The 14979-nt window shown below is 38.3% G+C and overlaps 1 protein-coding gene across 2 annotated transcripts in view; it reads right to left on the reverse strand.

Annotated features, from left to right (window-relative positions):
* ankrd11 (ankyrin repeat domain 11) overlaps positions 1 to 14979 on the reverse strand; it is a 145426-nt gene that overhangs the window by 21302 nt on the left and 109145 nt on the right. For both annotated transcript variants that reach the window (XM_084107543.1, XM_084107542.1), the window contains exons 3-4: positions 10006 to 10151; positions 3359 to 3497 (exon numbers count right to left, since the gene is read on the reverse strand). In XM_084107543.1, the coding sequence (XP_083963669.1) occupies positions 3359 to 3497; positions 10006 to 10092 (226 nt within the window). In that variant the 5' untranslated portion in view covers positions 10093 to 10151. The remainder of the gene's footprint in view (positions 1 to 3358; positions 3498 to 10005; positions 10152 to 14979) is intronic.

Genomic DNA, 14979 nt, shown 5'->3' on the forward strand with positions numbered 1-14979 from the left:
GGCAGCAAATATTACTGTCTCTTATCAGCCAACCCACTCCCTTCACCCTTACATCCACAACATGCTCTCGTCCACCGTCTGCCCAAAGATATCACATCATGCCGTGCACATCCCAAAAAAAGCACCTCATAAGCCTTTCGGTCTCTGTAATATCCTTTGGAAATGCATCGTTATTTGCAAGCTAAATGCATCGTGCAAATGTGTCTAATACATAATTGCAGCAAAAAAGAGTTTAATATACAGGTTTATGGCTCTTAATTTCTTTTTATTAATTAACCACTTGTAAACTTATGTTTACTGTTCTTTTTTAAAAATAAATATAGGATTTGTATTAAATCTATATTCATTGAGTCTAATCGAAAATCGTATTTAGAATCGAATTGGAACATCTGAATCGATACCCAGCCGAGAGCAAAAAGCGCCTCACAAGCCTTTCGGACTCTGTAAAATGGAAATGCATCGTTATTTGCAAGCTAAATGCATCATGCAGATGCACTGCATTTCACTTCCATGCCAAGTTCTGCGTCTAATACATAATGCAGCAAAGATGTCTGCGGCCTGAGAAAGCGCAGGAGCGGTAATGAGCAAACACAAGAAGATGGAGGCAAGAAGACCGTGAGATGAGAGAAGTATTCTGAGTGCTCTTGGGCCTTGTGGGTTTCTCCAGCTCTATGGATAAGTGGCAGAGACGGTCTCCCTCAATGCAGAACGCACACCGAGAGCCCGCGAGAGAGATGTAAAAATATCAGCTGGATAAATTATGTATTTTTAAATGGAATCGTCCAGAAAATGGAGGACAGAAAGGGTGACGAGTGAAGCTGGCTGCGTTTTACCTTGACTTCAATACAATAATGATCTCAGTCGCGCCATAACTATTCACTAGCCCTGCCAGAGACAGAACAGATACAAGTAAAAAACGGTCTGTACGAACCCCGGGTTTATAATACTGCAAAATTAAGTTCCAGGACTTTAAGCACTACTTTTTTGGTTTTCAAGGACTACAATCAGAGATCTCACTCATCAAACAATATCTTTATTATCTTTCAAATTCTAAAAAAAGGTAAACAGATCAATAAAAATAAACTAATAAAACAAAATGGTATGAATAAAGTGCAGCACAAGCAATGACTGCGGTAACTTTAACCATTGAAAGGATACGGATGATAAAGATATCGCTTTTCTTATTCAAACTGATATTTTCTCCCATGAATATATGATTGAGCTGAAGAATGAAAGCTGTATCATATACTTGGATATTTATATGAGCAATATCACGCTCATAGCCATGAGAAATGACTCTATATCAATATCAGACGGGTTGGACTGTTGATTTTGTGTGAAAAGATTGTTTTATCAAAATTAAACACTAATCACATATATTGTATTTCAATAATTTAAGCATGCACTTTAAGTACCTTTTCATAAATATCACTATTTTCAAGGGTTTGAGGACTTAAATTTCAAATTCAAGCACTTCAAGTACTTTAAGCACCTTGTACGAACCCAGAAAAACATTAAAATGTTTATTTTATATTTAAGTTTACACAGTGCAAATTACGCACTACGTTTGGTGGTTTATTAAACTACAAAAACAGTATAGATTTATAATCATATCAGTTTTCAGTCATATTAAATAATTAGTTCACTTAAAAACTAAACTTCTGTCATCATTTACTCACCCTAAAGTTGTTTCAAACCTGTTTGGATTTTTCTTCTGCTGAACACAAAGGAAGATATTTTGGGCCCCATTGACTTCTATGGTATTTTTTCCCCTACTATGGAAGTCAATGGGGTCCATCAACTGTTTGAATACCGACATTCTTCAAAATATCTTCCTTTGTGTTCAGCAGAAGAAAAAACTCAAACAGGTTTGAAACAACTTTAGGGTGAGTAAATGATGACAGCATTTTCATTTTTAAGTGAACTATTCCTTTAAGCAATGGCCAAGATTTCTAAAATCAGTGCATCCAATTTCCTTCCCATATCAACAGTGCATCTTTTCTCTAGGAGTTTAACTGTTATAAACCATTAAAATGTTTATTTATATGTAAGTTTTCACAGTGCAAATTAAACATCAAGTTTGGTTGTTTTATAACCTACAAAAACAGTATAGATTTATAATCATATCAGTTATCAATCATGTTAAATAGTTAGTGACTAAAACATTTCAAAATCAGTGCATCCAGTTTCCTTCCCATATCAGCTGTTCTCGTGCTATTCTTAGGTTTGTTTTCTTTGAGGAACCAACTCTAGCTCACAGAAGCTTAGAAAAATAAAACTCCGTCTCCATCAGCAACATCTTCCTTTCCATTTCATTCCGGCCAGGACTGAGTTTATAATGGCTTTCGTAGCAACTGCTGCTAACACTTCATGATTAAAAAGCACCCATTAAAACGTTAAATGTGCGTCCAACTTTCAGAAGCAGCCGAAAGGGTGTTTGTATGAGCTCACTGCGGTAACAGAACAAAGGTCTAACTAGTCCTGTGCTGGAAACCGTCCAACTGGGGGAGGAGACCATGGAGAGACCAGCTCAACTACATCAGAAAGTCCCGGTGAACGTGCACGAGGAACAAAGCCAAGAGCTGGACGTATTCCATCAGGAACAGACAATGATGCAGCATAAAAACATGCAGGTTTGCACGGCCTAAAAGTGTGGATTTGAGTCTCTGATGAAAACTGAACGGGGTATTAATAGATTAAACAAATGCAAACCACACTCCAATGTTTACGGCTAAATAAGTGTTGGAAACGGTCAGAGAAAGAGAGAGAAACATTGAGACAGGCCAATCAAAGAACGGACGTGACTACACCCCCTATTAGCATTACAATGAGCACTTCAGGCATTGTGTGATGAGAGAGAAAATGGGCAAGGCTTCACGCCTCACAGCCACGTCTCAAAGGGGGGTGGGGGGGGGGGGGTGTTCTGCCAACGGCTCGCTAAAAGCTTAGAGACTCAATCAACCACAGAACCCAAAAATACAGTCAAAACACTGTTAAACAACACACAACAGAACAAATGGAAAAGTTAAACTAATAAAAATCATTTTACCCTGCAATCATGTTTAAAAAATAAAATGCAGCATAAATGTGCAACATTTCACATTCAGTTTGGATCAGAGTAAATACTATAGTATTATGATCAACAAATCCCCATAAACAAAGAGTATGAAATCTCACCCTTCTCAGCATGTCATATCCAATACATTTCCAATTACTGGACTAATGATTTCTTCATCAGCACTTCTGTCATTCCAGCACACAGTACTGAGGAAAAACAACAACAGTAGCCCACACACACACACACACACACTTCCTGTTACCCATAGTTCTTTGCAACAAACTGGCCCCGCCCCCTTACCAGAGTCCGAATCTTTCTGATCTCCATTGGCTCCGACGGTGAAGGGCAGCTTCCTCTTAGGAGCTTTCTCTTTCATCTCTTTCACACCATCGCTGCGGTCCAATTTAGGAGTCTTGTTTGACGAGCCTTTGTCTTTATCCTAGGGGATCATGGGAAATAGTGTAAGTTTAATAGGAAACAGCAAGTGCTCAAATATTACCGTCTAAAAGAAGAAATGTAGAAGATACAACTATGTACGCTTTTATTAGAGCTGGGCAATGATTAATTGCGTCCAAAATAATAAAAGTTTGTGTTTACCTTATATGTGTGTGTGTATTGTGTATAATTATTTTGTGCATATATAAATACACACATACGCATGTATATATTTAAGAAAAATGTGTAAATTATGTATATATATATATATATATATATATATATACACACACATTATATACATTTCTTAAATATATACATGTATGTGTGTGTGTTTATATATACACAAAATAATTATACACAGTACACACACACATATATTATGTGTAAACAAACTTTCATTTTGGATGCGTTTAATCGTTACCCAGCACTAGTTTTTATACATTATTGTGTACATCTTTATTGGATATATATGACTATGGAACTTTTCCCCAACATCAGGATTTTAGGGTTAAAAATTGTTTATATACTTGTATAACGGAAAAAAGTATGTTCAAAATGCTGTAAATAAGTTCAAAAGTTGGACAGCTACCACATTTTACATTTTAAACAGATGATGATTTTATATATATATATATGGAAAAAATCTATGTTCTTTGCTGCCCAGTTAAACGATTAAAATTAGATAACTTTCACCGTTAAAAGTGCTGAGATAAGGGAACCATACGTGTGTGTCTATAAAAGCTTTCCTAATGTGACTTGAAGCAACACAGGAGATGTTCTGTGTGATAAATACTCAGTGAACACGAGGTAAGAAATTTGAGGAGGGGTTTGAAACAGTTCCAGACCTTTCACATCAACAACTGGAAGCCATCAGAAACCCCCACCATCTTCAAAGCTGCACACACACACACACACACACACACACACACAGTCCTGCCAAAAGCCCACCATTAAAGCCATTCGATATTCAGATCTCAAATACAGCACATTCTGCAAAAACTCCTAGACTACAAACATGCACATCAGCCATACTTGAGAGACACGACACGTACAGAGTAGCTTCATTCTGCCTGTGGTTTCTTAGTACTTTACAGCTAGGCCAATTTTCCATGCTGATGGGGGGGGGGACAAGCATTGAATGGATTTCACATGGTAAAATGTATTAAATGGAGTTAAGAGAAGGGCTGGGTATCGAGAACTGGTTTCATTTTAGAAATGATAAATACCAAAAATGGTATTTGATAAAGACGAGCGCGCTTCGATTTCTCTGATCGATTTCTTTGTGTGCATTTTAATATTACTTTTAAACCGTTTAAGTGCAAGTAGACTTGCACGCTGTTTTCTGTGCTGCACACACATCCAAAACGTGCGCACAAAGCCGCCTCTCAAACTATATAGTGCGCGATAGTGTTCTCTTACATGTGATTTTGCACTTGAACGGACAAATACAAAAATGTCAAAATATCCTCGTAAAAACTGTCAACTGTTTGTTCACCTAAGACATAACAGACTAAGAAAACGTGTTTACTTGTCTTTAATAATGCTTGAAATTTAGGTTACACTTTATTTTAAGATGAAGTAGTACTGAATAATATTAATTAATACTATAGTTACGGTTTAGGGTTAGTTACTTGTAATTATGCATAATTTACTGTTATTACTATAGTAAGTACATGTAATAACGCGTAACAAAATAAAGTGTTACTAGAAATTATATTAGTTAGGCTAGTTGTTTTTGCTACAGTATTTTTAAACCACAGGCAAAAGCTCCTTGTGAAAGCGATCTTTAACCTGTTCATTTTTGTTCATGGTATTCAGCTACAATTAAATGTTTTGCAATAAGACTTAGAATAAATGTGAATATCATCTACATTTTTTTTTATCTTGTTGGAACGATAGCAAACCCTAGTTGAGAGTCCCTGAACTTTGTAACTGAAAGTATTAAAAAAAAAGAAAAAAAGAAAAAAACACGTGCACGCAATGGAAAAGAAATGAAGATTTTAACCAGTTCTCTTCATAAGACCACATGTGGTTGTACAAATAATCCGTAAATGTGTGTGATTGTTGAGAGGAAGTGGGACTGGAGCAGCTGGGTCTCTGTCTGCTACTGGCAGTGCTAATGAAGGCTAATTAAAGAGCTCTTAGTGCAGTGATGAAGCTAAAGCTGAACGCAGCGTCGAGCCGTTTCTGCTGCGAGAGCGTCTCCGCCCAGCACACACACCCCACTGTCATGAGACTATGATGTCATCCACGTGCACACACACACACACACACACATTCGTTTTGCTATACTTGAGAGGACATTACATAGGCGTAATGGTTTCATACTGTACAGACAGTATATTCTGTTCCCCTAACCCTACACACACACTAACCAAAGCCCTAAACCTACCCATCACACACACTAACCCGACCCCTAAACCTACCCATCACTCACACACACACACACACACACAAACCTGACCCCTAAACCTACCCATTACACACACACGTTCGTTTTGCTATACTTGAGAGGACATTACACAGGCGTAATGGTTTTATACTGTACAGACAGTGTATTCTGTTCCCCTAACCCTACACAGACACACACACACTAGTGTTGTCAAAAGACCCGGTACTTCGGTACCAAGTCGGTACTATTTTTTTTTTAAACGTCACGGTACCAGGTTTTCTCAGACCCGGTACTTGATGCGCGTGCATGCCCGAAGCGCGTGCAGTTGCGTCCTCTTCATAAAAGCGCTGATGGCGATCGGCGGTGCTGCTGCTGATGTGGTGCTGATGTTTTTGCGCGTGCAGATACGTTATTTCAAATGGCACGCGGCAAGCGCGCTCATAATAGAAGCGGCGCGCTCGTTTTTCCATGCGCGTTCATGGATGCATAGCAACGACAGACGCCACGGGAGTACAAACGCTTGTGCGAACTGCGCTCTCCATGACGACGAGGAAGTGTGACATAGGCCTATTAATTGATTTCTAGCCCTTGCATTAGCTTTACTACTAGATATATTTATGGAGATGAGAAATAAAAAGCCGTCATTAATATCAGTCTGTCAGAAAAGCAGTTCTAGTCTTATTCTTGGCTGGATAACTCTTAGCAGGTTTAAAAAGCCCTTTTAAAGTTAAATATGAATGCAGTTTTGGATTAAATAAAAGTATAGTCAAGTCAAATAAAACATATTTTATCTCCTGTATAGTTTGGTAATGCTACAATAAGATACCATTCATTAACATCACTTAATGCGTTATCTAACATCAACACATTGAGTGAACAATATATTTTTACAACATTAATTAATGTTTGTGAATGTTATTTAATACAAACACTTGATTGGTCATGTTTGTTCACTTCATTCATTGTGCATTAAATAATGTTAACAGAAATAATGTTAACTTTTGATTTTAAAAATGTATTTTTAAATTAACCCCTAAAGGAGAATAATTGCGACAGTATATAACTATTGTTTTTTTGTTAGGTCATTTTATCTAATGTTATCTAACAAATGGAAACTTATTGTAAAGTGTTTTTAATACTACAGTTTCCATCTTTGTAACTGTGATATACACTTTAATATAATTATGTAAATTTAATCTAAATTAAGCTTTGGTACCGAAATTGGTACCGAGAACCGTGGATTTTCACTGGTATCGGTACCGAATACTGACATTTTGGTACCGTGACAACACTAACACACACACACACACACACACACACTAACCCGAGCCCTAAACCTACCCATCACACACCCCTAAACCTACCCATCTCTCACACACACACTAACCCTACCCCTAAACCTACCCATCACACACACACAAACCTACAAATCTCTCTCACACACACACACACTAACCCTACCTCTAAACCTACCCATCTCACACAAACACTAACCCGACCCCTAAACCTACCCATCACACACATACACACACACACTAACCCGACCCCTAAACCTACCCATCACACACATACACACACACACTAACCCTACCCCTAAACCTATCCATCACACACACACACACACTAACCCGACCCCTAAACCTACCCATCACACACATTAACCCTACCTCTAAACCTACCCATCACACACACACACTAACCCAAACCTACCCATCACACACACACACACACACACACACACACACACACACACACACTAACCCTACCCATCACACACACTAAACCGAACCCTAAACCTACCCATCACACACACACACTAACCCTACCCATCACACACACACACACACTAACCCGAACCCTAAACCTACCCATCACACACACACACACTAACCCTACCCATCACACACACACACACTAACCCGAACCCTAAACCTACCCATCACACACACACACACACACTAACCCTACCCATCACACACACACACACACTAACCCTACCCATCACACACACACACACTAACCCTACCCATCACACACTAACCCTACCCATCACACACACACACACTAACCCTACCCCTAAACCTACCCATCACACACACACACTAACCCTACCCATCACACACACACCTCTAACCCTAATCACACACACTAACCCTACCCCTAAACCTACCCATCTCTCTCACACACACACACACACACACACTAACCCTACCCCTAAATCTACACATCTCTCTCACTCACTCACACACACACACACACACACACACACACACACACAACCCATCACAGAAAACTTTATGCATTTTTTAATTTTTAATAAAACACTGTTTAGTATTAGTATTTAGTATTAGCCATTTTAAATACGAGGACTCAGGAAATGTCCTCATAAATCACGTTGTAATACCCATGTCATTATACAAATTTCTGTCCTCATAAATCTCACACACACACACACTCTGCCCCCTCACAGTGAGCCTAAGACAGTGAGAGAAAAAGATGAGAGCAGAGTTGCAGCACATAGAGAAACTAAAGCTAAATCAAGCAAAAAAACAGTTTCACTGCTTTCCTCTAAAACCATCTGTGTGATCAGCCCTGTTTACTTACTGGTTTCCTAGCAATGCTTTCACTCTTCCTCGCTCACACGCTCGTTCCCTCCCCTTCGCAGAGTCTGATGCAATACTACACAGAATGATGTACATACACACACACACACCATCTGGGCCTTAAACTCTTCACCAACTCTGGCTCGTCTTGCACCAAAACACTGACCCTCGGATTCAAAAACACTCATGAAAAGAAAAAGCGCCTCAATTGTATGTACACAATGCCATACTGAATTTCCTTCAAAATGCAGTGGAAAACAACCTTCTACCACACTTATTAATTCCTCTTTTTTGTATACTGAGTGCTGTTTTCATGTCGGTCTTTGTGTTTTGTCTGCATTAATGAATCCTGGGATGGACGCCAATGAATCTCATTAATCTCCATGTTGAACAACCTCAAGATGGTTAAACCTCTTAACTAAGGATTGCCATATTCTCACAGTTTTGCCTATGTGAGGGTAAAAGGCGGTGCGTTATATTATAGCTGTCGAGTTATGAAATCAGGCAGACTCGGGACACACTAAAGTATGCAGAGAAACAGCACGATTTACACAAATTCCGTCAGATTTTCTGAAAAACAAAATCAAATGCTATCGTCTACGATAATATCGTGATTGTCATTTTAATGATGTGCAATCTGACATTATCGAGCATGTCTCTCACAAAAACACATCTAGAGAGCGCACGCGTACACAGCGTGATTTAGCCTATTAAATGCATTAATAATACCCTCAATATTCAAGATAAGGGGGCAAAAATACCTTGATTCAATGACTCACTCATTAACATTGACTTAACTTATTAATTTTAGTTTCACATTTAAAGTATCTTTATATCAGTATTCAACGTTTTATGATTAAATCATCAAACATTATGCATGTGTAACAGCAGGTTAAACGCATTCATGTCCCTCTGATCTGCATTAAACTGTGTGTAAACGCATCTAAATGCCACTTCAGATGCAGATTCTGTGTTTCCTCCGCATTACAAAGATGAATTTTGTTGATACTGATTTCATTTGATTGGTAACAGCCCTATTGTGTCTTATTATTCTAACTTAATTTATTGATTAAAGGTAAGAATTTGACACAAAAGATGATGTGTCCATTTAATTAGGTGGCTTTATAAAGGTAAAAATGCCAATACGAGGTAAAACAAAAAATTAATTTAAACCTATTGAAAAAGATAATTTCTGACCACAACACAGACCATAAAGAATATTAAAAACTTCAGGAGTCAGATTTCCACAGCAGTCCTAAACCTGCCAAGATACCAACACAATAAACACACACAACAAAATATCGTTATCGAGAAAATCCCAGAAAATAGAGATATCATTTTTTTCCAATATCGCACAGCAATGTGAATATGCAGCTCTTACGACATGACTTAGGATAAACCTTATTCAATGGGTTGCTACTTATCAGCTTAGAGAGGTTATAGGAGGTTATACCAGCAGACAGAGAGAGTGTGTGTGTGTGTGTGTGTGTGGATATAAAAGCAATTTTCCTCACCTTCTTCCCACCCTGCTTTTCCACCATGTCGGTGTTGAGTGGGAAGTCCTCCAGCTGGGGGGTTTTAGCACCCCCACCCTTGGGCATCGTTCAGCTATTGCCACGCCAAACCTCATTCACGCTTCCATCGCATCGTCATCGACCGTCTGTGAGACAGAGAGAAGAGAAGCACGCATTAGCACTTCACTGTCAAGCTCCTTTAAAGGTGCATTGTGTAATATTCAGGAGGATCTGTAGACAGAAATGCAATATCATATTCATAACTATGTTTTCAGTGGTGTATAAAGACCTTACATAATGAAGTGTTATGTTTTTATTAGCTTAGAATGAGCATTTCTCTCTACACACACCGCGGGTCCGCTTACATCGACATGTTTCTACGGTGGCCCTGAGCGGACAAACGCGTTTCGTCACTATGTTGCTCTGGGTGTAAAGAAGCGAGCTAAAGTCAGCGAATAAAACACTGACACAATGATGAACAAGTAACAATAATATTCGCAATAACATAATTTTACTGAATAATACAGTAAACATTTATTTCTTATTTATTTATCTTTGTAAAGAAACCTCATTGTTTAACTGGCTACTCTCTGCTGTCTCAGACGACGACATCACTTCCTGTCGGCCACCGTAACTTCTGTTGGGTGCACTTCACAACCTCACCACTATATGGCGCTAAAAATCGCACACACTGCACCTTTAACTCAACACACAATGTTCTCTATTTTTCCCCCACATTTTTTGCTTATTTGCAAAGCCATTTAATGCAATATAACTTTTAAAACAAATATCATTTAGGATACAGATCTCATAAGCACAATAACAGTTTCTGAAGAACTGAATAACATCTGTTAATGTTCTACATAGGGCTTTTAGATGGATGTAAACAGTAGTAAAACCTCAACAGTCGTCAGAAAGTGTGTCACTATTAATATAAAATCACCTGATTACAGCACACTTCAGATTACCATCATAATGGGCATTTGCTTGCATTTTATTTTCACTTCTCATTTGTATAATAAACATTTCTGGCGTTATTAAATTACCATATAAATCTAATGACTTGCTATGGCAGAGGAGATGACAGCATCTCTCAGATTTTGAATGTGGGGCATATTAAAATAACCATTGTTAATTACACACAGAAACTCAAAGATGTGAAAAAGACGCACAAAAATGTGTTAAAATCACTAGAGAAATTAATAATAATAATAATTACAGGCATAAATTACTATTTTATACATCTATTTTCAATATGGTACTATTTTCTTATAAAATTATATTTCTCTATGCTCAAAAAAACATTCTGAATGAAAGATTTAAATGAATACACTAAATCTTTATAAAGGAAATTTATTCCCACATTTAAAATGTTTCATCATAAAAAAAATTTTTTTTTGGAACATTCCAATTTATATAAAATCAGTCAACACCACAATTAGTCAAAACGTTGTATACTTGACAGCCCTACTGCCAACAAATGGCATCATTTATGTCTTCCATCGTGAGGATAATGTAGACCAGTTCATCTGATGACACTGATCTGCAATCAGTTGTAGAAAACTGTTAATCAAACTAAATCTTTTTTCCCCCATAAGGATAAATGACACATTCAATATACGTTTTAAATGCAACACCAACACTGTTCCAGAATCTGGATCGTTCCCCAGAATGCATTTGATCCAGTGAAACAAGAAAACAATTACAAACACCAGCTAAGATTTTGACTGAGAGGCTTTGACTGCATTTCCATACACCCCCAGGTATTTGCAAATTTAAGTAAAACCTTAAAAAATCCCAATATAATTCAGAACATTTCTGAAAAAAAAAAGAAAAAAAACCTGTTTCTTTCCTCTTGTTTACAATCCATAAATCAAGCATGGTGGTTCAGAAGCTTATAAACAAAACCGCAAACCGGACACAGTCACGTACACACAGATCAGAGCTCCCGGCAAACCGATAAGATAAAGATATAAAACACTAAAGCGCAAGAGCACTGCAATTCATTAGCACTGCAGGGAGGAGACGGCTGCTGCACGAGATTACAGGGGAGAAATCAATTCGTTAGAGCATTGCAAATAGTGCGCAGACAACCCATATCGATGCAAAGTTTTTGCATCAAGGCTTTGACAATATGGTATTTTGAACAAATGCATTGGTTTAATGTCTATAATGGAGCAGAGTCATCTTTTTCTACTCATTTGGGAGCAATTTCTATACCGAACGTTCCCAGAGCACGGCTGTAGATCGAAGATGCCCTGTTGCAATTTTAAATCAAGCATGTGGGTTCACTTAGGAAACAAACAATCTCTATAATACACATTCAATTTGCAAGAAACGTCACGTGAAATTATGCAATCACACCCAAATGTTGTGAAAGTGCACATGACGAGTGACTTAATCACCCTCGACGGAGATCTGGAGGAGTTTAACCCAGATGTGTATTAGGGCTGCACAATATTGGGGGAAAAAAACGTAACATTGCGATATTTTGTTATAAAAACAATTTCACCAGATGATTTGAATAGCTCTAATTGAAAATAATGAATAACTGGGGTGGTTTTGTAGAGTGAATCTGCATAGAAAATTAGAAACAAATTGCAAACATGGATAATTGCATTGAAATAAGCAGAGCTTTATGTTTTCAGGAAAATCTATCTATAATCAGGTACAGCAATTTAATAATCAAATGTAAAATAACAGTCTCCACTGCCTAAATGAAATGAAGTCATTTTGTCTCTTTCTCTTTTGTAGTTTGATCACCATTGGTGCCACAAACAGCTGCAGGTTTATTAGGCTGCTGTCCCTTTAAGACGAATGCACAGATCCAATATAATGATACGCATCTGTTTTCTTTCTCAGTTGTTTACAACACATAACTGACTGTGTTTACGAGGATACTCGCCGAGAAAAGCTACAATATGTAAGAATTTTGCAATAAAATATCCAAAAATCACGTGCACAGTGTGATATATTTCCTGCAGTTGTGTACTTAAATTATCCCAAAAGTTCCCAAAGATTTCTAATTTCAGAGAAATTCCAATTTTAAATAATGTCTCGTCCCTGTTCACTTGTCGCATGTCAATGACGTAATATCCGCGTTATACCTGGTTTCCGCTCGAACTGCTATAGTAACCATGGCGACAGACGTGGACAACTGCGTTACGTCTAGCGGCGCGCTCACGCTGTTGTTGTTTCATTCAAACATTATGGATCATGGCAAGCAGACTTTGGGACAAAAGGAGAACTAAAACGAGGATCAATATCGGCGTGGCGTTTTCGAGATGCCGAGAGCTAGCGTCCGTGGCTAACTTCGACTTGACAGAGTGCAAATGTACAGGTGAGCAAATGTACATAAAACTAATCAATGTTATATACCTCAACATGATGAAATGTTAGAATATGATCAGTGTGTTATTCTAATGTTGATCTAGCTCACTGCTAGTCTCATACAGACAAACTAACACACAGAATAACATTATAACTTTAACACACTCAAATGCAGTTTAGTGTGATAGTGTATAGACCAAGTGAAACAGCGCTGCGTTACCTCACAATTTTCATTCATATTACATATTGTAGCTTTAATTTTGTGCGCACGCGTCAGTCTAATGCGTATGGGTAATGATGCTTGGATCAACAGATATTTGTGTATGCTGAACAAAAAGCGTATCGTGAGGGCAGTTGTACACTATAATTCTCCTTCCATAATGTATGTTTTAGTTTTGTGTGACTGCCCATTGCCTGGAAAACTGGCACTCACCACAGCCATCTCTCTATTCAAAGACAGCTATTTATATCTCCAGCTAACGCACCACACGCGCATACACACAATACTGCTCTTCTGTTGTCTCCCACACCTCGAAGTGGTCGAAAGGTCAGGCTCAAATGGGGAAAAACAAATGTGGTGTGGAAGAGGCACACAAACATGTGCATGTGTTCTAGAACAAAACATGTCCAAACAATGATCAAAACCACCACAGGCCATTCAACTGCTTTTATATGTTAGCTCAGCTGTGAGATTCACAGTTCAACAGGCTGATGGAAATCTTCAAAATCAGTCCGTACATGAACGTACATGAAGCATAATGCGTCTGCTTAAGGAATGTGTGTTTTTTGTGCACCCTGCTTGTGAACGTGTGTGTGTGTTCTGCAAGCGTCTCTGCAGGAAAAGAAACACACAGAGGAACGGCACCCAGAGAAGAAACACAATAACATCCATTCCAGAAACACGGCTCATTTCCTCTGCTTTCCAGCCCAATCAAAAGCTGCTGCGCATCTGCCATCAGTGTGGGTGCTTGTGTCAGACAAAGCGGGTTTTTTTTGTTGTTGTTGTTGCCTGCAGCCAGCTGTAATTCATCACATATGAGGTCTACTTTTAGCACTGTACTCTACTGTAGGTGGAGCAGACGACACAAGGCCTAATGCTGACTTCTCCCTGCATCCATTTCCTTCTGCACAAACACACAACAGCAGCGAGAACACAGTGTGTGTGCAAGTTTGGACATATTCCCTGCAGCGGTCTCGCATTCGTCTGAATCCTGGCTGATTGTTCAAGAACTTTCACCAAAGCAGACCTCAGTTTTCAAGACTGTATATATAGAGCCCTATGATTTCCGTGATGCAAAAAACACTCATAAAAACGGAATTTGCAACATTTTTGATGAAGAAATAAAAAGCAGGTCACTACACTTAAATTAAATTGCACTATAGATTGGTGTCTGAGAACATTAAACAGCAAAAAATCCTGTCTCTGTGTGAACGAATGGCGCAGATGCACCGTTTCGCTCACGGCGTTTTCAGCCTATATGAGGACATGAATGCATGAACTTCAGCTCCAGAGCCACTCTGAGAATCACTTCATCAGCATTTTACTGCTTCATTTGAGAAAAACTATCATCATTTCATAAAAACTCAAAGGTCTTCATGGCAACCCTTCAAAATAAAAGCCCAGTTTAACTTGGGGAAAGTATG

Source organism: Abramis brama (assembly GCF_963993115.1).
Source record: "Abramis brama genome assembly, chromosome: 3".
NCBI classification, from domain to species: Eukaryota; Metazoa; Chordata; class Actinopteri; order Cypriniformes; family Leuciscidae; genus Abramis; species Abramis brama.